The sequence below is a fragment of the Leuciscus leuciscus genome, assembly GCF_965113295.1.
Source record: "Leuciscus leuciscus genome assembly, chromosome: 5".
NCBI lineage: Eukaryota > Metazoa > Chordata > Actinopteri > Cypriniformes > Leuciscidae > Leuciscus > Leuciscus leuciscus.
The window spans coordinates 9,962,047-9,983,045 of record NC_138729.1 but is presented as its reverse complement, the minus strand read 5'-3'; the positions used below and the strand labels follow the sequence as shown (position 1 = coordinate 9,983,045).

At 38.0% G+C, this 20,999-nt stretch overlaps 1 protein-coding gene across 1 annotated transcript in view; it reads left to right on the top strand.

The window, feature by feature from the left end:
- Nucleotides 1-20,999, top strand: part of vps37d (VPS37D subunit of ESCRT-I) — a 36,219-nt gene that overhangs the window by 5,328 nt on the left and 9,892 nt on the right. Inside the window, exon 2 of the mRNA XM_082169820.1 lies at nucleotides 10,742-10,913. Coding sequence (XP_082025946.1) covers nucleotides 10,742-10,913 — 172 coding nt within the window. The remainder of the gene's footprint in view (nucleotides 1-10,741; nucleotides 10,914-20,999) is intronic.

Below are 20,999 nucleotides of genomic sequence, written 5' to 3'. Positions count from 1 at the left end.
TATGGGTAGATTAGCCAGGGCAGCCTACCTCCGAGTACTCCATGGTGTTGATTGATGCTGAAGAGACGGACGCGTTCATAGAAAATCTGGTGCACATGCGTACTGACGAGCACGAACTCGATGTGAGGGTGCTCGGTGGTAGTGGGGGAGGGGCATGAGAGTTGTAAACATAAATTTTTTGGGCCAAATCCCCCTCAATCTGCCAGACTTGCCGACTGCAGCTTTAATAAAACCGCATTCAAAATATGTATACATTTTATGATAGTATATAAATAATACTGAAATAACACTTTTCTATCTATTATTTATATTAATGAGTCATGTTGTACTATACAGATACCTGTAGAATTAATATGCCCCTCCCCCAATACCACCTGCAACTGACAATCCTGGGCTGCATCCGAAATCGCATACTTCCCTACTTTATAGATGAAAAACAGTATGTGCCAAAAGAAGTATGTCTGAATTCACTGTACTCTTAAAAGGGTAGTAAAAAAATTACCCGGATGAAGAGGATTTGTAAATGACAGTGGCTGCCTTTCCATTACCCTTCAAATTGCTCAAATTGAAATTGCTTATTGAAAATATGCCCAATGGAAACACGTAAATTTCACAAAAACTCCCATATATCGCAAAAAAGTTTTTACTCCCGCATGAGGTGGTTTTTCAGGCAATTCGGAAAAAGAACATTTCATGGAAACAGTTTTTGCGCATTTACAGGTCACCTGAGATGGCGCGGTATGTTTGGACAGAAGACGAGAGAGAGTTCTTTATTAAACTCATAAAAGACAAAAGAATTACGGGAATACTGGATTCTAAACCACAAAGAAATGACACTACGAAATGAAAATATCGTATAAGTTTTGCGCAAATCTGTAATGGAAACGCGGCTAGTGAAGCTATGCAACTGACGCTGGTAGGTCACATGATAATGACATCATGGTGACTGTAGTACATCCAGATTACCTTCATACTATACACATTCATAATATATAGAACATACTTTTTTAGTTGTCGTGAAGTATTTACTTATTCATAATAATTACCTACTCAAGAGAGTATGCGATTTCGAACGCAGCCATGGTTCTTGTCTGCGATCTAAGTATAGCCTTTTTGCTGTGAAAAGGACAAACCCTTTAGCCTGACAAGCCAGACCCACATCAAGATGTTGGGTCTGGGAACACACCATTGGCAGGGCTCAATCCGAGGGGCGGGATAAATGGTTGTCTTTCAAATTCCCTCTGAACGCTATAGGATAGCGCTACAACCAACCAGAGCGTTTTCCCACCAGCGGAGCTAGTTGATAGATTAAACTTTTGCCGTATCCGGTCAGCAAAACTCCGAACACATCTTCCTTTTTTAAGAATGACTTCTGTGCCGTTCTTTGTTCTTTTCTCAAAGAAAAGCTTAACTCCAAGTCTTCCAGAGTCGCGGCCAAAGCCGATTCAAAAGAACCGTCTTCTTTGTTTTCAAGTAGCTGGGAATTCACGCGGAACCGTCGCAACTCTGCCTTCATTATGTTAAGCCCGCCCACCGACTCTATACACGATGTGATTGGCCTGACTAGAGTTTGTTTTTTCCAGCTCGCAAGCCAACGGAGAGTTGCTAGACGACCCTGGCTGCAAATTGCATTTGCTGGCGCTAGGGTGCATCTAGATTTCTACACTACAAACTCTTTGATATGTCTTGAGATATTTCCTATTGAAATAAGAAGTTTGACAACACTAGAAATAAAACTGCACTCATCAAGCAATTTCAAGGGGTCCTTAAAGTGTGACCAAAAAAAATAAGAGTTGAAGCTAAGAAAATAAGAAGCTGCTATTGTCCTATTTTGTTTTTTTTGCAAATCACAAGAAAACAGACATGTCACCTAAACATTAACAGTTATGCATATTTAGCACAGCATGCTTTGGAATATATTTGTCTTATTTAGAATACAAGATAAATATTCATACTTTTGCCTCCATGTGTAGTTAAAAAAGATGACATGAATACTGAGTCCCGCTGAGCAGTCATAATTGTTAAGCAGAGCATCAGAGTGAGTGTAATTTCTGGGTGTTAAATGCAAACAGATTAGGTTTGCAGGAGAGATAAGAAGAACGCCATCTCTGCCAAAGCCTCACTTTGGATCATGAATGCACTGTAGGAAAATCTGTGACAACCCATATCCAATTCATTACCCAAATCCTTTATCGTCTTGTCAAGAACCCCAAAATGGCTCTGCAGGAATTTAAACGATCCTTCACTGATCATATACCCTCATTTAGTGGTCGACAACATCTGTTTGACACAGAGGTTTTGACATCATCTTTAAATAGATTACGAAACTTTAAGCGACTCTTTGGAAAGATAGTGTTCTCTTTGTTTGCTGTGAAACCATGGAAATGCTTGCCTGGTTGGAGTGGGCTGGAGTAATGTGAAACAGTTAATGAGAGCTGAGAGCTTGTAGTCTTCCTCTGCTTGGTCCTGTCATGAAACAAGTAACATCTATCATGTTTTAGTTTGTGGTGTAAATTGCACCACATGATTTTCCCAAGTAGTACAGGTTCCTGGATCTACATCCATTATCAAACAATCATAGCTTTAATTCTATCCCTAATCTTAAACACAACCAACTCCTAAATCCAAAGACAAATGGTAGGAAACTCTACACTAGGCAGACATGAATACTTGGCCACCACATTGCATTTGAGTGGTCCCGTTGTTCATACTTACTGTGCATTCTTGCATAGCGGTAGCAGAGTTCAGTATTCGAAGGGCCAATATAGTTGTAGTAGTTGATCTGAAAAAGAACTGACCATAGAAAAGACACACACTAATGGTGCCTCAGAATGCTAAGAATACAATTCATACATACGTGGTGTTGACACATTTTGGAATGCAAATTTGCATAGCTAGATGATTCACAAGCCTGTTTCAGGCCTAACCAAGGAGGTCTATAACATCTGGTTTGAGCCAACCATTAGAATTCCCATTCCTCTCAATGGCAGTTGTATAGCTAATTATTCATGACAATGATGAAACTCAGTCCCAAACACTTCACTAGTGAGTCTTAAGGGCCATATTTTAACGATCTAAGCGCATGGTCTAAAGCGCAGGGCACAAGTGCACTTAGGGCGTGTCCGAATCCACTTTTGCTAGTTTAACGACAGGAAAATGGTCTAAAAAGGTTATCTCTATTCTCTAAATGAGTAATGGGTGTGTTTTGGGTGTAACGTGCAAAAAACCAATCAGAGTGTAATTTCCCCTTCCCTTCCCGAGGTTAAACTATGGTAGTATGGTAGGGTCCAAGTTTATTATGTTGCTGTCACTAATAATTAATACCTAATGCACAAGTCCAATATAGTCAAAGACAAGCGACTTCTTTCTCAACTGTTTACATTCACTTAAGACAAAACCGACTGTGTTTATTGAGTTCTCATTCCTGTCTTCTTGTGCTTGAATAGTTTACAATCACATTAAAATATGCACACAGGAATCGATAAGCAAAATCTAAATTTTAAGTATCAAATTCCTGACCTGAAGTATCTGATTCTGGAATTGGAATTCATTTTCGATTCCCAACCCTACTCTGGAGTGCTTTGGTTGTGGTGAGAAAGCAATGCCCAATGGACGAACAAATGGAAAATGTGTCTGTTTCATTTGGAGAGGACATTGCAGCAAACCAAAGAGTGCCTGTTTACCTTAAATTGTTGTGTAATTGCAATTCTCTAAAAAAGTTGCAGGAATACTGTTCCGATGAAGCCTTGATTCCCATTCTCTTGTTGTCAATCAATCTTGATGGTTGACACTATTAGCAGAATCCTGGAACATAAAGAGGTGCACTCTGGCCAATGAGAGAACAGTTTTATTCACATGTGACTTGCATAAAAATTGAACAATGTTGAACAAAAGCAAAACGAATCAAGAATAAAATGCAACATTGTAACTATTTAAGTCCCTGTTTCGGAACCAAGCAAACGATCTACAGGTCTGAAAATGCCCTTATTGACTATCCAAGTGCATTTAATGCTTTTAAGAAAGAATTGGGCACTGGTAAAATATCTAATGTATTTGAATATATTTACTTAAAATAAAAAAAATATTTTGTCAAAATATACTCTAAATTTTTAATTGGCAATCCATCGAGAAAATTGTGTACTAGCAGGGCCTAATGGTGCAAAAACCAACAAAAACTTGACCCTTTGGACCAAACTCTAAATCTTAGGCCTAAACTTTGCACTCACCCCTAAAAAATGGAAGGATGTCAAACTAGGACAGCATAGACATCTCATGTGTTTGCATTTTACTATTCACGGCTCAGTTCGTCATGCAGAACTGATGCGTGTAATTTGCAATCACTTAGCATTATGTGATCAAAAAACTGCTTGGCATTTTCCATCTTCAATTTGATGAGGGATTAGTTCTGAATATTTACATTGCTTATACTGTATATAATAATCCTTTAATTAGAAAATGATTATCTGCTCGTTCTGTGCTCTACCATTCTGGAGAAGTTGTCTCTAAAGAGAAACATTCAACCATCACCCACTCTCTCTTGAGGCGTTGATGGAACGTCCCCGTGTAAATAGCAATTATGTCGATAGTTGAACCAAGCAATTGACCTTAAAAATTTGAAGTTATTTCCGAACAAAAAGAACCTCACATAACCTTAACCATGTTCTGATCACGTATTCTCTTTTGAGTTATTCTAAGCAGCTCAAGTATTCCAGTTTCATCGTCTTCAGAAGATAGATGTGCCACCAGTGGGAATATCACCACCATGTTTGAGGGTCTCACACAGCATTAAGTAGGAAGGCAAAATTCTCGTATTCGTTGAGTGAATGAATCATTAATCCTCTTATATGCTTGACTAAGCACACTCAGTCTTCATAATGTTCCCCAAGTTTTGAAATTCATAAAACCGGCAGTTAATATTCATTGCAGCTACAGGAGAAGAAAAATGAAGTTCTGTTATGACCCAAACCCTCACTTACAGTGAAAGTAGGGGTCTGTGGTTTTGACTGATGTCTGGGCCTTTGCGAATGCTTTCCATGAGGACATTGGTTTGGACTTGTCTCTCCTTTTCCCTCTATGGTTAGAGAGTGGTCTTGGGCCATGTCATGCAGGACGGTCAGAGCGAATAATGGTGCTTTTTGTAAAGGACATGTGGACTGAGTTGTCCAGCAGCCGTTCCAAAAGGATTATTTCATCATGGAACCTTGTTTTATTGTAATTATGCAAGACGTGGTAGACTGAGGCGGTTGCTTAATCGAGCATTGTCTCCACTGGCGCTCCAGGCTGTCGCCTTTTCAATGGCAAATCACAGAAAGAATGCTCGGTCGCTTTCATCTGGAAATCGTCAACTTGCTTTTACAGAAATATTGTTGAATGTCAATATTTAGTGGCGTTCAGAAAGAATTAAATTGTGGTGAGAGAGGTCTTTACCTCAGAGAGGTTTTCTCGGAGGTAAATCAATACCTCGATCAGTTTTGGAATGGATTCAGTTTGATTATATTTCAGTTAAAATATACATTTTTCTTGTATGAAAAAAACGTATCTCTCGGCTACTGCTATAACCTTCTAACTTGGTGGCCCAAACTATGCAGTTCTATTGATTTTATTTAACAGATATAATAATGAACACAACCAAAAAATAAAAGTTTAAAGTAAGCTTTCAATTGCCTTTTGAGTAAAACAGTTATATCAAAATGTATCACTGTAAGTAATTCCATAGTAATTCTAAGTATTCTATAACCGCTTTGACAGATTCAGTAAGTTAATTTAATGAAGGATACACCAGTCTGATTAAAATGGTCAATCTCCTAAGTTTGTGAGTCTTTTTGAATAATTGAATGACTCATTTGTTTTTTAATCGAACTGCATTGGTTGTGCAGTGTGTTTTTTACTCACTAAATTAACCGGTTCAAAAGAGTACATGAATTGGACTACTTTGGTCATGCTGTATGTTTTTATTCACTAAAAAGAACTGGTACATAAGTATAATTTGCTCACGAATTGGACTACTTTGACTATCTATCTATGCTATATGTTTTTATTTACTAAAGAACCAATTCATAAGAATCATTTGTTCATCAATGGACCACATTGGCTATACTGTATGATTTTATTCACTAAAAAGAACCAGTTCATTTAAGAGTCAATTGTTCATGAATTGGACCACAATGGTAATGCTGTATGTTTTTATTATTAATTTAAATTTTATATGATTTAATTCTTAAATTTCTATTCTTAGATTCTTTGAGGGCAGTCATGGCCTAAAGGTTAGAGAGTCAGACTGGTAACCCAAAGGTCTTTGGTTTGATTCTCAATACCGGCAGGAAATAAACCCCCAATCGCTCCCCGGGCGCCACAGAAAAAATAGCTGCCCACTGCTCCGGGTGTGTGTGTGTGTGTGTGTGTGTGTGTGTGTGTGTGTGTGTGTGTGTGTGTGTGTGTGTGTGTGTGTGTGTGTGTGTTCACTTCTCACTACTGTGTACACTAAATGTGTGTGCACTAACTTAGATGGGTTAGAATGCAGAGGACAAATTCTGAGTTTGGGTTACCATACTTGGCCTTCACATGTCACTCTTACTTTTTTACATTTCACTTTAAAAAAAGAACCAGTTCAAAGAGTTATTTGATTAATTGATATGGAAATTGTTCAAATGAAGATTATGATTAATTGGAGTTTTTTTACTGAGCCAACATTTTCAGTGTCTTTGTTCACACTCGGATATGGGCCCTTGCCCAAGCCATTCCCAGATCTCACTGTTCTCATGAAACATAAGGAGCTTTTCTCTACAAATCAAACATATTAGCTAAATTCTCCAGTCCCATTAGTAAAAAGCTGGAGGCTATTATTTTCTCTTTCTTAGATTTCCTTCAATCTTTCTTGAACACGTTCATGGATTCTGTGCCTGGCATATTAAGCTAACCTCATATGACCCCTGAGGATTTGATGTATTGAGTTGCATTTTTCACACTCACTCTGTATGGCTCATAATTCCTGAATAAAATTGTGACTTCTGTGGTTTGACCTTGATGGCCATCTTGAATGAGGAGCTGCATTCTTAACGGCCTTATACAGGATTACATTGAAATTAAGGTTCATATGCTCCAAATGAGTAAAAAACACCACAATTGTGGAATGTGCTTCTGCAGTATCTATGTAAAAATAAAAAATCTTTATTATTCACAGTTATTTTTGCGGCTGAACTTAGTGCATATGCATTTGTTGGAGTTTCCCTTTCAGATGCAAAACTAATGGGAGGAGAGTATTTAAATGAATCACACAAGGTGATTTACTAAGGTTTGTGTTAGTCAATTTACTGGTATTTGCGCCATTAAGTAACGGCCAAAAAAAGCACGTCTTAAACCAGACGCTAATTTGCGCTGCTCTTGGTAGATTGCGTTGGTCTTTATGGAAATGTCCCGGCTGCATCTGTGGTCATTCATTTGCGTGTTCTCAGTAGATGACTTGCTGAACTTTCCACTCCCATCTGCGCTTTTTTGGAATTGCACTCTCACGCTAATTTGCCCTGTTTAGTAAATCTGGCCTTAACTAAGCACAATGTGATAAATACCAAAAGAAATAAAAGCTTTCTCCTCCAGCTATAAGCTCTTGTAAATGATGCAACCGTGACAAGCAACAGGACATGTTGTCCTGGGGAACATTATAACATGCCAAAACTTGTTGTGTGTTAAAAACATGTTAAATTATGCTAGCAACACATGCTAACAATGCCTACAAAACACTTGTTAAGAAATACTAACTATTAAGGTATTCACATTAGATTTAGATTCAATTTCACAAAAAAGTACATTGTATCTTGTCAACAGTGGTGGACGAAGTACACATACCATGTACTTGAGTTAAAGTAAAGATACTCAAGGTGAAATATTACTCAAGTAAAAGTAGAAGTGCTGCCTTTAAACATTCACTTGAGTAAAAGTACAAAAGTATTTGCCTTCAAATGTACTTAAGTATCCAAGTACTATGATTTTTTTATTGCTATAATGTCCTATTATAATTTTTGTCACAAGACTCTTGCTTATCAGTCTACGTGAAGACTCTGTCACTCTTGGCACATCAATCTATTAATAAAATGACATTAATTAGACTATATATATATATATATATATATATATATATATATTTATTTGAATTGAATACATTTTTTGTGTGTTTAATTTTGGACAGAAGGGGACTGATCCCATAAGGTATAATACATTTACAGTATTTACTGTACATATTTTTCACAAGCGTCTATGGTCATAATTATAAACATCCTAATGTTATGATACATTCACATAAACCTGCACAATGCCATTGAATATATATATACACACACTACATTATGGGAGCAGCCAATTTCCCTACAAAATTAAACACCAAAACGTATTAATGCAGTGTTTCTGCTACTCCTCAGAAAAAAAAATGCTATTATAGGCTATGCAAGTGATTTTAGTGTCAAGGTAATAAGCAATGTTCATTATGCGTCAGTATTTACCGATAATTGCTGCAATAATAGCTGCTGCTCTCTGCCCCGCTTAAAATTATTGGCAACACAAATTGTTTGGAACTATTGAGAGCTACACGAATCACGTGACCGCGCGGCGGCGAGATCACAGTTGGCTTGTTCGACTTGAAACGGCACACTGCACAGACCAATCGGTGAATGACATTAAAATACCGCAAGAGCGATTAGAGAGTAGACGGCTCTGTATGCTTTTCAATCGCTCTCGCGATTTCGCTCTATACTTTGATGTCATAAACTGATCGGTCTGTGCAGCGCCGGTTCAAGTCGAACAAGCCGTGTATGTCGCAACCTCTTATATACTGTCTATGGTCGCAACTCTCATATTTAACGGCTCTGGTTCGCGCTTAGATACCACCGAGGCAAGTTCAAAACAAAGCGCGCACGTTGTAGGCTTCTGTGATAGGTGGCTCGTTTGACCAGTTAAGTTTTTATCCACTCATAAATAAAAAGGAACGACTGATTTTGAAAATGTAGTAGAGTAAAAAGTAAGATATTTGACTTTGAAATGTAGTGGAGTTAAAGTAAAAGTCTTCCCAAATTTAAATACTTCAGTAAAGTACAGATACGCAAAAAAGCTACTTAAGTACAGTAACGAATTACATTTACTTCGTTACTGTCCACCACTGCTTGTCAATAGTGTAGCGGTGTATAAAGCACAGCTCACATATAACTCACTTTCAAACCAAGGACCTTTCTGTTGGTCAGTGTGGTGAATTCATGTGACTAACCTGAAAATTAGAACAAATGTAAAATTTGCGCTCTCTCTTAAAATTTCTGATTGGAATGACAGCCTTTAAATTTCGATCGTGAAATTTCGCTGACCAACAAAAATGTGACCACACCTAAAGATGCAGTATGTAATATTGACAGTTAACAGTTGAAATGGGTACTGAAGTCCAAATTCAAAATACTGGAGACAGTTGTTTCCCCCGCCCCCTCCTCCTCAGACTCGACTCTCACATGGGTTGCCAGATTGAGGACACGCAACAAGAGCGAGCGCAATTGACAATGCAAGAAGACTTACAAACTTGTAAGTTGATGAGTTGATTTATCCACGTTTTAATATGTTCTAATATGCTAATATTTTTAGATGGAGGCTGAGGCTTTTTAGGTCTGGTAGAATCTGCAATCTCTGACCCAGTTTGTTTGCTGGCTTCCATGGCTGCAAATAAGCTGTGTTTTCCACCAACCCGGGATGTCGAAATACTATTGGGTAAATTAGCATTGGCGGGATCACACAGAGCAAAACAAAAAAGATATTCCGACATGGAACGCACATTTCAAATTAAAATAACTGTCTGTAGCATTCAGCATCTTTTTTTAGATGAACAAGTATGTGAACTTAGCATGTTTCCTAAATTTCTTTATGCTTTAGTAGTCAAAAACTACATACAGCACCTTTAAGAAACATGGTAGCAATGCCTAAAAACATGTGGTCTGATGTGCTTTCTTAGGGATCTTAGTAATATTAGTGCTCAGTCTCTCAGATCTGATTGGTCTGAAAAGGTTTATTAGGAATTGAACTGGTTTGATAAGGTTTCTTGGGGTCTAATGAGGTCAAATGGGGTCTGAAGTGGACTAATATGGCCTGTCTAAGAGGTCTTCATCTGACCTTCTTTCTGCTTTTCTCTTACAATAAAACAATCAAACCTAAAAAATTTTTTTACTATTTCATACTTTTAGGCAATGCTTTGTCAAGTCATCCAACTTTACTAAACTTGACCTTTTCTAGATTCTTGTACTATTTTAACCACTTAATGTTGACTTTATAATATCACATTTGCTATTGGTGCACACACAATAATGTACAGTACATATGTAGCTACCTTTATAATTTTGGAAGCAGGTCCCTTATCACATTTGGGGGTCCTTGGCATCAAAAAGCTGAAAGCAACTGGCTTGCTTGATCCGCCACCTGATACAGTGGGTACAGCAGTTAAGCTGGAAAGCTAGTGACCTTCTGTGATTTAAGCTCTGTCAGTGTGAACTCCCTTCAAGATCAAATACTGTACACAAGAAATGGACTTTGATGTACAGTAGAAGACATGTTTAATGGTTTGTCCCTGTGATACTCATGTCTGAATAACACATCTTGGTCTTTCTTTAGGTTGTAGAATCGAATCGATTGATTCGTGTTTTTAGATGGTATTTGTAAAGATGCAGTCTTTGTTGTTCCAGTTTCTTTTCTTGAGTGACGAATAACTAAGATTTGTGTTCAGTTCCAGGAACTCGAGCTGGACAGGGAAACCTTGTTAGTAACCAATCGGAGTCTTGCAGAAGACAGCCTTTCAAATCGCCCTCATCTTCAAAACGGCAAGCGGCAATTGGCTGCAAAGTACGAGGAGCTGGCAAAGCTGACCACTGCCTGCAGGGAAAAGCAAAGCCGACTTGGTGAGTAAAAATGTAGGGTTTTAAGTTTTAAATTATTATATTTATCAGAAAAAAAACATTCAAAATATTGATAAACCAAAAGAAAAGTTTTGGTTCGGAAATGTACTACTATTGTATAAAACAATAGTATATTGTGTATAAATTGTAAACTCTATACATTAAAACATGGATGAAAATATCTTGGTTGTATGATATTATTTAGTAATAATCATAATAAACATCGTCATACATTGATTTATTATCAATAATAATTAAAATAATATAATACCAATACCAATATATTTTTCATCTATGTTTTAATTTATACAGTATACAAAAAATATTTTTGTTGTAAATTGTTTTATTTTAATTTGAACATATTTTAAATGTGAAGTTTGATTCAATTTATGAATTCATTTTTATTAGACACCTTTTTTTAATGATATATTTATATTAAATCCCATATTTAATATATGTGGAGGGAGGGGGAGGGGGGGGGGGGGGGGTTTGGGGCAAGTTTTGTTTACACTCATTCTTAAGATATAACAAACATGCAAAATCCTCTTCCTTCCACATTAATGGTATGAAATGAATATTAAGATATATCTAATTATATGAGAATATTGCGATAATATATTGCCCTGCCCTAGCCATGTTATATAATAGTTCCAATCTTCTAATATGATGAGCGTGGAGTGATTACAGAACTGCTGCAGTCACATACTCCGGCCCACCCTGCTTTTTTTTATGCTGTCTCTCTGGTTAGGCTTTGTTTAAAATGTGAGCTCAACCCAAATGTGTCCGGACAGAACGCATTTCAGGGAAAAAGTATTCTGTGCTCCTCCCCAGATTAAAGCAATGTTAGATACATTAATTTAAGCTTGTTGCTAATCTGATGACTGATACCTGATGATACACCAGCTGTTGACTAAGTAGTTTAAGAATAGCATCGGGACACTGCTGTCGTGTGCTTCTGGTGGTAATATATTTTAATATCACCAGGCAACATTGTTCCATAATAACACACCCTGACATCCGGAGCTCCTCACTTATTCAAGGCGAGAATGGTTGACAATGGTTGACCTATGCCTGGATCCGTCCAGCTGCGATATCCCCAGCGCTGGAGCGGCGTTACCTTCCATCGCACCAGTGTAGCGGTCAGGTCCCATAGGGGTGGTCTGGGGCCACAAGTTCCCCACCTGGCTTTCCCACCTCTTTTCAACACCAGCCAGGAATAACTGCCCTCATCTGGACCAGACGTACTTAAGGTGCTCAGGTTTCACTTCCCAAACAGTTCCTCGTGGGTTCACAGGGACTTGTTTTCCTTTTTCTCTCAGCGTGGCCAGAATAAGAGAAATATTATTGTGTTCTTCTTTGGTCTTCCTCTCTTGGCTGAACACTCAGCATGATAGTTTCTCACGCCCCATCTTTTTTATTGGCCCGCTGACATCGCATGTCGATTATCAGCTTGTACAACAGAGCGCTTGTGGGTTAGAAATCATCGTTTATTATTGTTTTCTTTATTATTTTAGGCTTCAGAGTTCATAACGATACTCGGTCAGGATTTGAGTGTTGACTCTTTTCGATGGTTAAATAGTCACGGTGTTCTGAATGTTTATTAAACTAAGGAGAATTAATTTGAAAAGAATAACTTAGACTTTAGTTTAACTTCAGTTTGGAAAAACAAACAAAAACATGTTTATAGTAAGGCACTTACAATAGACGACTGTTGGGCAATTTAAACTCAGTAATGTCAGTATGCAAAGAGCAGAATTAATCAGTAAAAATGTGTGTGATTGGAGTTCTGAGAAGTTGCCTATCTCTGCCTTTTGAGGTTTGACTACTTTTCTGGGTGGATGAACTTCTGGTTGAAGCGTTACTGTAATTCCTGTGGGAAAAATTTGTTCCAGGTAAACAGTGCTTCATGGATAGTTATGTAACATACCTTCCAGTTTAGCAGATATCATGCAAAAGTGAAAATTTGCTGGGTTTACAGGGCCATGACTTAAATAGAAAATTTAAATAAAAATAGATCATTCTTTTGTGGTGTGCCAGTGAAATTATTTCAGGGAAAGCAACTGGCCCAACTTGGTTATCAGGGAGGAAAAAATGATTGTTGTGAAAATGTGCTTCATCATCATTTGTTGAATAAGTGCTGCTATGATTAATAGAAGTTGTACGCAAGCATCTCATTTAAATGAAATTGTGCGTGGATTGGAACGTGATTTAAAACAGGCACATCTTTAATTGCAGATGGCAAATAGCTTGGAGCTTTGTGAATAAGATCTATAATTAGACTATTTTAAATAGGCTACAATTGAGCCTTGTTTTTGCTCTAAAAGTATAACAATGAATTAATCTGAATGAGTATAAAACTTGTTGGAGCTCAGTTTAAGTGTATTTAGCGTCCTGGAATGTGGGTGGTTAGTGAAATTCCACCCAAAGTGGTGCAAATGTTTAGTTCATTTGCTTCTCTGTGTGTTTAGGCCAAGTCAAACAACAAGTATCTGTTGTGATGTTTGCAAGGGAAACTGCTTAAATGAAGTAGCCCAGCTGGGACCTCAAAGGAAGACGTTGGAACTCTGGAAGTCTTGCTCTGGAATTGTTGCTCCGCCGTCACTCTTGGCCTGTTTGGTGTATTCACCCTCGCAACCTGCTGTGTGCATAAATGATTTAGGCATGTGGTGGCTTTACAGACTACGAGATTAGGCTTTTCCTTCTTTTTGCATTAATTCATGTACGGTGAGGTTGTATATTTCCGCTGTAGCCCACAACATCAACCCACCCACTGTACTTTTGGGCCTGCATTCCAGCCCTTTGACCAGAGAAGCCGATATGAATTATTTGTTTGACTTTTTTGGCCCCTCCTCACCATTGTGCAGCCTAACTAGTGATGCAAATCCATATGAAAGGGCTTTTGTTTGAGACCCCACCTCCAGTGCCTTTCAAAGAAAAGGCAGAGATCCATATGATAGTCAGAACGTCTCAACCTGCCGAACCCACCCCTTCACCCGAGAGCCCGGGCAGCGTCTGGGAACCGAAGTCTTGAGAGAGATTGATGAAAAAAGTTGCCGGAGTGAAATGCCAGCAGGAAATTGAACTGTCGTGAGCGGGCAGAAAAGGGGAGGAGACGGTGGGGTTCCTTCGGTGTCCGACAGAGCAACAAAAGATCAGCGGAGATATCTGCTAGTCCGCTTACACGCTCTGACAGAGCTTGTACAGGAAATTCCCATCTCCATGGCCACATGGGCAACGGTCCACTCGAGAAACGCTGTTTCACAGGACCTTTTTTTCTTCGCCCTTGCAGCTGCCGGCCAGTGACGGAAGGAGGGTGGAATGTTCACCTTCCTGTCACCATGAAGTGCACATGTACCAGTGCCTCCAGCTGCAGCCGGATGGGTGGGAGAGACTGTTCCCCCCAACAGCAAACATCTGATTCTCATTTCGTTAGAGCCAAAAGCAAGAATGAAAAAACCTTGGATGCTCCATCAGCTGAGGCCGAAGTTGTGGCTCAGAGGGTTGCGAGTTATTGCGTAATACGCTGTGGCAGCGACAGACGTTAGGAGCAGAATTTGGCTCTGGAAGGTGCACTACTAGTTTCTTGATATGAATTCAGTGTAGCTTGATGATACAAGTCCCGGCGCTACCATGTTGGGCAGTTTTGTTCCATCTCAGATTTTCCCATTTGCTTCGAATGCTTTCGGCATTTTTGCTTCTAATCCTTCTGTTCCCCCTCACATGTGGTCAATGGCACATTCTTGACCTGTGAATTTTCTGGAGGGTGACACGGCGCTGGTATACGACACACTATCCATCCTGCTTCAAAAGCAAAGAGCACCATGAGTGCCCTTTTGTTGTTAACCTAGCGTAACGACACTGCTTACCCGAGGCCCAAACTGATGACCTTTTACAAACACTACAACCCCATCATTGACCTCTCAACACATACGCACAGAACTCTTACCAAACTGGTTGTCAACTGCTCCACCCTTTACAAAAGAAAAACCCTCCAGAGGGGGGTGAGCCGTAATTGCGAGTGAGAAAAGGGCATATTTGTCTCAAAGTGCCTGTAAATCACAGGGCCAAGAGGCATGTTGGGGGAGCCAAAGAGGCCGGGGAACGTTGTAAGAGCGCATAGTTCTTACTGATGGAGGAGTTGGTAATTAACAGGATGTGAAGTCGCTCTGGTCGTCTCTCAGTGTTTGAATGCAGGGGGCAGTTATCAAAGCTGGATTAGGTCCATTGAGCTACCACACACATGAGGCCTTAATCACTCAGTGGGGAAAGGGGCCTCTTTTGAAATCAATCTCCTGAGAATCCAACCCAAACTGGGAACTCCATGCCAAAAGCCCTTAGAAAAAATAAACTTGATACATTATGTTGACATTTCTGTTTGACTCTTTCACATTGGCTTAAGCTCAGTGACATTGAATGGGAGTAAAACTAAATGCACTTCTGAATATTAGGGAAATAGCTAAATATTTTCATAACAAATCTGACTAATAAGCATAAACTGTAATATGGTAGATTGTTGTTCCCCTTTTTTTTTTTTTTTAAGTTCAATGGTAATACCTTGATATACTAGGTATTAGACAGTATGATCCATTTTTGTAATACTGTATCTAATATCAGTTTTATCATGGTGATATTGTAAAAGCTATGATTTGAAACACGTTTAATATGTGGATGACCTATACAGGACAGCTATTCAAATGTGTTATATGTCTGTCTTGTTTAGAAAGGACGATATTTAATGAACGTGTGTAATATAATATTGTATTAATAGACTGTGCATGACGTCATGCCTTTTGCGGTGTCTCATACACCTCCATTCAAAAGTTTCTGGTCAGTAAAACTTTTTTAATGCTTCTGAAGGAAGTCTCTTATGCTCACTAACTCTTTTCTTTTTTAATGTATTTAAAAATATATAATTTATTCCTTTGATGGCAAAGATGTTGCTTAATATTTTTGTTAAAACTGTGATACAGGATTATTTGATGAATAACAGTTCAAAAGAACAGCAATTACATTTAGAGTTAGAGACTTTTATATAAAGTGACTTACAAATAGAATACAAATTATATTTATTTGAAATTTAGTTTTTGTAACAATGATCAAAAGTGACAGTAAACACTTTAATGTGTCCTTGCTGAATAAAAGTATGCATTTTTTTAAAGAAAATCTTACAGAACCAAAACTTTTGAACGGTAGTGTATATAATGACAGATATAAAATGTTAAATATATATACAATTTTAGATGTTCCAAATCTCGACTACAATGAACCATGATACATGTTCAAAAAACATAATGCAGTAGTACTTCTTTGTTAGTGTGTATTTTTGTCGAGTCATTAGTGGTCATACAAGATTGTTGAAAGACATTTAGTGATGTTGAGTCTGTTTTGAGTGCGTTGCCATTTTTCTTTTTGGAAGAAAACATGTGTTGACCTATCTGTCAAGCATTTAATTACCCAGAAAGGTCTCCTCAGGCACCTGTATCCCTGTGTTTGGGCTTGCGTGGCGTCCTCACATTGTCTGTTTTGACCCGAGGAAAACCTGAACAAAAGGCCTCCACAAGTACATTCTTCAGAAGGGCGCTGGTGTTCTTTCCCCTCTGATTCTACATCAGAAGTGACACTTGAACAGAATTTTGCTGTGCAGAAGCAGATGTCTGTTTGATCAAGGAGAAGTGTGAAAATTGACAATTTACTGGTGTTCCAAACCACTATGACTTTCTCCCAAATCGGTGAATAATGACTTGGAATATAGTGCATGAGTCATATGGACTGCTTTTATGGTTCATTTTGATGCCTGTCATGCCATTTTTTTTTTCTTTTGTGTTTTACAGCAAACTGATTGATACAGATTTGGTTGAACTAGCCTTTTAGAGGATGTGATGTGCAGGTTTTCGCGTGCAAACCCAACGGGGCACATACGCCGTCTGAAGTTATTCCTTTCATTTCTGATGACAGGAAAGCAGCCGGTGGTATTTATCTGTAAAGACCACAAAAGAACACCCACCGTTCTGTTATTTTGACAGGAAGTGAGGGAGTGTGTGCGCACACGCTTGCAGAGAAGAGAGCGTTTCAACTTTCCCTGTGTATATGCTCACACATTTATCAAGCCTATTAGAATTAGTTGTGCCAAGAATTCCATTAAACGAAGCCGATGTGAACTAAACTGTGTGGAATAAATTTCAGATAATCAATTATTCCAAACAGTTGTCACTCTTGTACTTGTATACCGTTAATCATTGTGGCAGTGCACAGCATTATTTATAGGAAGAAAAGGTGAGTTATAGAAAGTATTATGAATAGAGTAGAAAGTATATTGAAAATATTCTTGAATGAATGAATGATGTGATGACACAGCAGCAGCATTAGCTTGCACCACCAACAAAAAGTGTTGCGTTTCAAGGTTGCTTTACACTGACAGAAGTCCTTGTGTAAATAGCACTTTCCTTCTGTGCATAGTAATGAGTCCAATCCATTGACATGTGACTTGGGTTGACGGTGTGTAGCGTTGAAAAATGTACTGGTCCACTGAGTCTTGCATGCTAAGTCCTTTTCACTGCTCAAGACTTGGAGAATCTGTTTTCTCATTTTTCATTTATCCTCAATTAATCATTAACGAGCTCGAGCTAATATCTCGTGCTTAGAGGCATGCTCATGCATATTTTACTGACATAATAATTAGGATACTCACCTAGCTAGATAAAAATAATTAGGTTTCAATTCACTTCAAAAGGCTTTATTGGCATGACAAAAAATATTATTTATTGAAAATAAAAAAATTAGGTCATTAACTGATTGTGAGCAAGTAAAATCAGGTAAATTTACATCCACTGGAAGCGGCAATAAAAGTTTTTTTTAGGCTATTGATATAGAGTGTTGTTATTGTTAACTAAAATTATTAAAAACTAAAATTGAAATAAAAATAAATTAAAGTTAAATAGAAAAAGCACATAACAAAATTACTCAAAGTTAAACTAAAATTAAAATGAAATAAAAATACAACAATAAAAGCTAGTTCTAAATATTATAATAGTATGACAAAAGCACATATCAAATGAACTGAAAATATAATAATAAAAGCTAATTCAAAATATTAATAGATAATATAATAGCACTGTTAAATTCTTTAGTATGAAATTACAGTATATTCCAGGTTATTAATTGCATTACTTTCACAGTAATTCCAGAGTAGGATTTCTCTTGTGTCTAACTGCACTCTTGGAAATGTATTGTAAAATCTACAATATCATACTGTATTTCTACAGTGCATGTGTACTATGAAGGTTCCCAGCATGCAGTGTGGCATGAATAGATTATGCTGTTTTCATTTGTCACACTTCTGACTTGGCTAGATCAGAAATTTGAATATGAATAGTCAAGAATACAAAAATACATCATTGCTCCAGCACTTAAGGACTCCTTTTTGAAAAAGCGTGCTTAATTGTATTGAATTTGTACTTCAAATAAGTAATTACATTGTAATAATGTCAAATTAAAGGTTTTACTTCAAAGTCGTTTTTAAGAAGTACACTTATTTTGATGTGTTGACTAACACAGCAAAGCATGTGCTTGATTATAAGACATAGAGGTAATTAGGAAATTACACATTCTACTTAAGTGGAAGTTCAGCTCATTGCATTTCATATACATTTAAACTATAGTGTTTACATTTAATTGAAATTATCATCCAATTAAGTGACCAAAAACATTGTTTTCATCTAAATACATTCTTAGGAATTACGTTATTTCCGTTATAAGTACTCTTTTTAAAAGTATGCTAAAGTGTACTTCTTTTTCGCAAGGTTTGTCCTGTGAGAAAAAATAAATAAATTCCCCTTCCGGAGACATTCAATATGAATGCATTTCTTTTAAAAATGCTAACAGAATTCTAAAGTCAGACCTCAAAAGACCTTTTGTTTGGAACAAAACAATTGTGTTCAGTCAATGAAATCAATTAGCATTATGTATTCATGGAGAGGGCGGGCAGAACCTGTCTCTGGTCTATTGATCTCTGAAGGTCAGCTCAGATGAATGATGATTTTCTTTCTCTGATTGGCCGTTTCATTCATGCTTCTAACTGGTTGAAATCTCAACTGTTTTTTTGTTTTGTTTGTTTGCCTTTGTTTCTGTTTTGGATCCACGTTACCACTTCAAGCAGAGAACCGTGATCTGACATGTCACAATAATAGTGTTGGGTCCTTAGCTTCATATCCATCAGTAGCCATTGTGACTGTGAGATCACAGAAGCCCCAGGTCATATCTCTGGCTCCAGTAGTCTTCTTGCCGTGGAACGGACGCCCCGCAGCACATCTACATGGTTTCTCCCCAGTATGTAGGTCACCCACAGCTGCTCCCCAAGTGTTTGTTTGGCTGTCTGTCGCCTTCCATTACCATTTCATTGCGTGGGTCTACGGGGTCATGCACGTGGTGTGCCACTCCCCCCTTGCTCATGCTGACATGCCTCTGCAGTCACAGGGTCACAACGTACAGATACACACTAATACATGTGACATAGTGGGCCTTTGATTATTCATGTTCTGAGAGCAGGACATATAAAAGGCTTTTTTTGTGAGTTATTGGCAAGGCGTGTGCCTGACCGATCTGAGAGAGTGTTAAGGCTCATCATATATGAGTCAGTGGGAGAATCTCAAATAGATTATATAGAATGGAATGGCAATGGTATGGTATGCTTCAATAGAAGAATGGTATTACCACTATTTGGACGTGATATTATGGTGTTGTCATGTTGTTGGTCACTACACAAAAAAATTGTTATATGTAATAATTGTGTCATTTCTAAACCATCGGCATGGTAATACCATTCTTCTATTGAGGCATACCATTATTAATTAAGCAATTCATACTTTTTAAAATTAAATGATATATACTGTAATGTTTCACTTTATAAATGGTACAGTTAATAACTTTTTACTGTAGTACTTTCACATTTACATTAATTAAAATTAGCTTTTTTTTAAAAACAATGTTGGGATACCATGTTGGAGATTATGATAATCATATAGTACCATTATAATTACCATCTGATACCTTCATTGTACCATGGTGCCTCCACAGTAATTTTCTCAAGAGCATTTACGTCCTGTAATAGAGGTTTGTTGGTTGAGCAGCCCTGGCTTATTGGAGCGCAAATGGTGTCATTGCCTTGACCTGTTCAGCTTTTCACATCCCCTGTGGACTCAACACATCTGCACATTAGCATAATTGCTGGTTGCCATAGCAACCCCAGCACAACACTTAGAGGTCCCGAGCCCCTCACTCTCATCAGTGGACATGAGCTAACAGAAAGTGATTGCGTCCACCCTCACCCTCAGGGCACTGCAATAACACTGTAAAGAGACCTGAGTGCAGCTTCAGTCCTGCACTTTACACAAAGACTCAAGCAGTGGAGCTTCTTCACAGCTGAACACACTCACGATATGTTTTCACACGCTGTTGTGGCGTTCTTTTGTCCTGCTGGCACAGTTACCAGCCCCTGAGAGATCTGTTTGTGCAGTGGGACACTGTGAGCTGAAGTTTTTTTTTTTATACATTAATGTTCCATTTATTATAACATGCACCAAAAGAACAACAAAAGTACACTTTTTAAAGAGGACCTATTATGCTTTTTTACATTGGTTTTTAACGTTAGTGTGTAATGTTGCTGTTTGAGCATGAAGAGGTCTGAAAAGTTACAAAGCACAAAGTCACTCCAAAAGGTGTTATTCTCTATATCAGTGTGCACTGTTTCAGAACTCCCCCTTGTAGTCTTGAGTTTTCTTCCGGGAACGTGCATGTCAGGCCTGTTTAAGTTGCGTAAGTGTGTTAAACTCGTGGTTATGGTAAGGGAAGTGACATTTCCGAAACACGCTCAAAGCGGTTGACCAATCACAACACACTGGTCCAGCCAACCAATCAGAGCACACTGAGCTTGAGACAGGAATTAACCAGAGCGTTACTGACAGACTGAAAAGAGAGTTGCTGCAACAATGTAAACTATGTGACAATTTTTTGCTTTTTTAACCATGAAGCATGAAAATCTATTGTAATAGACCCTAAAAACAGAATCAAGACACTGTAAAAGGGTATAGTATG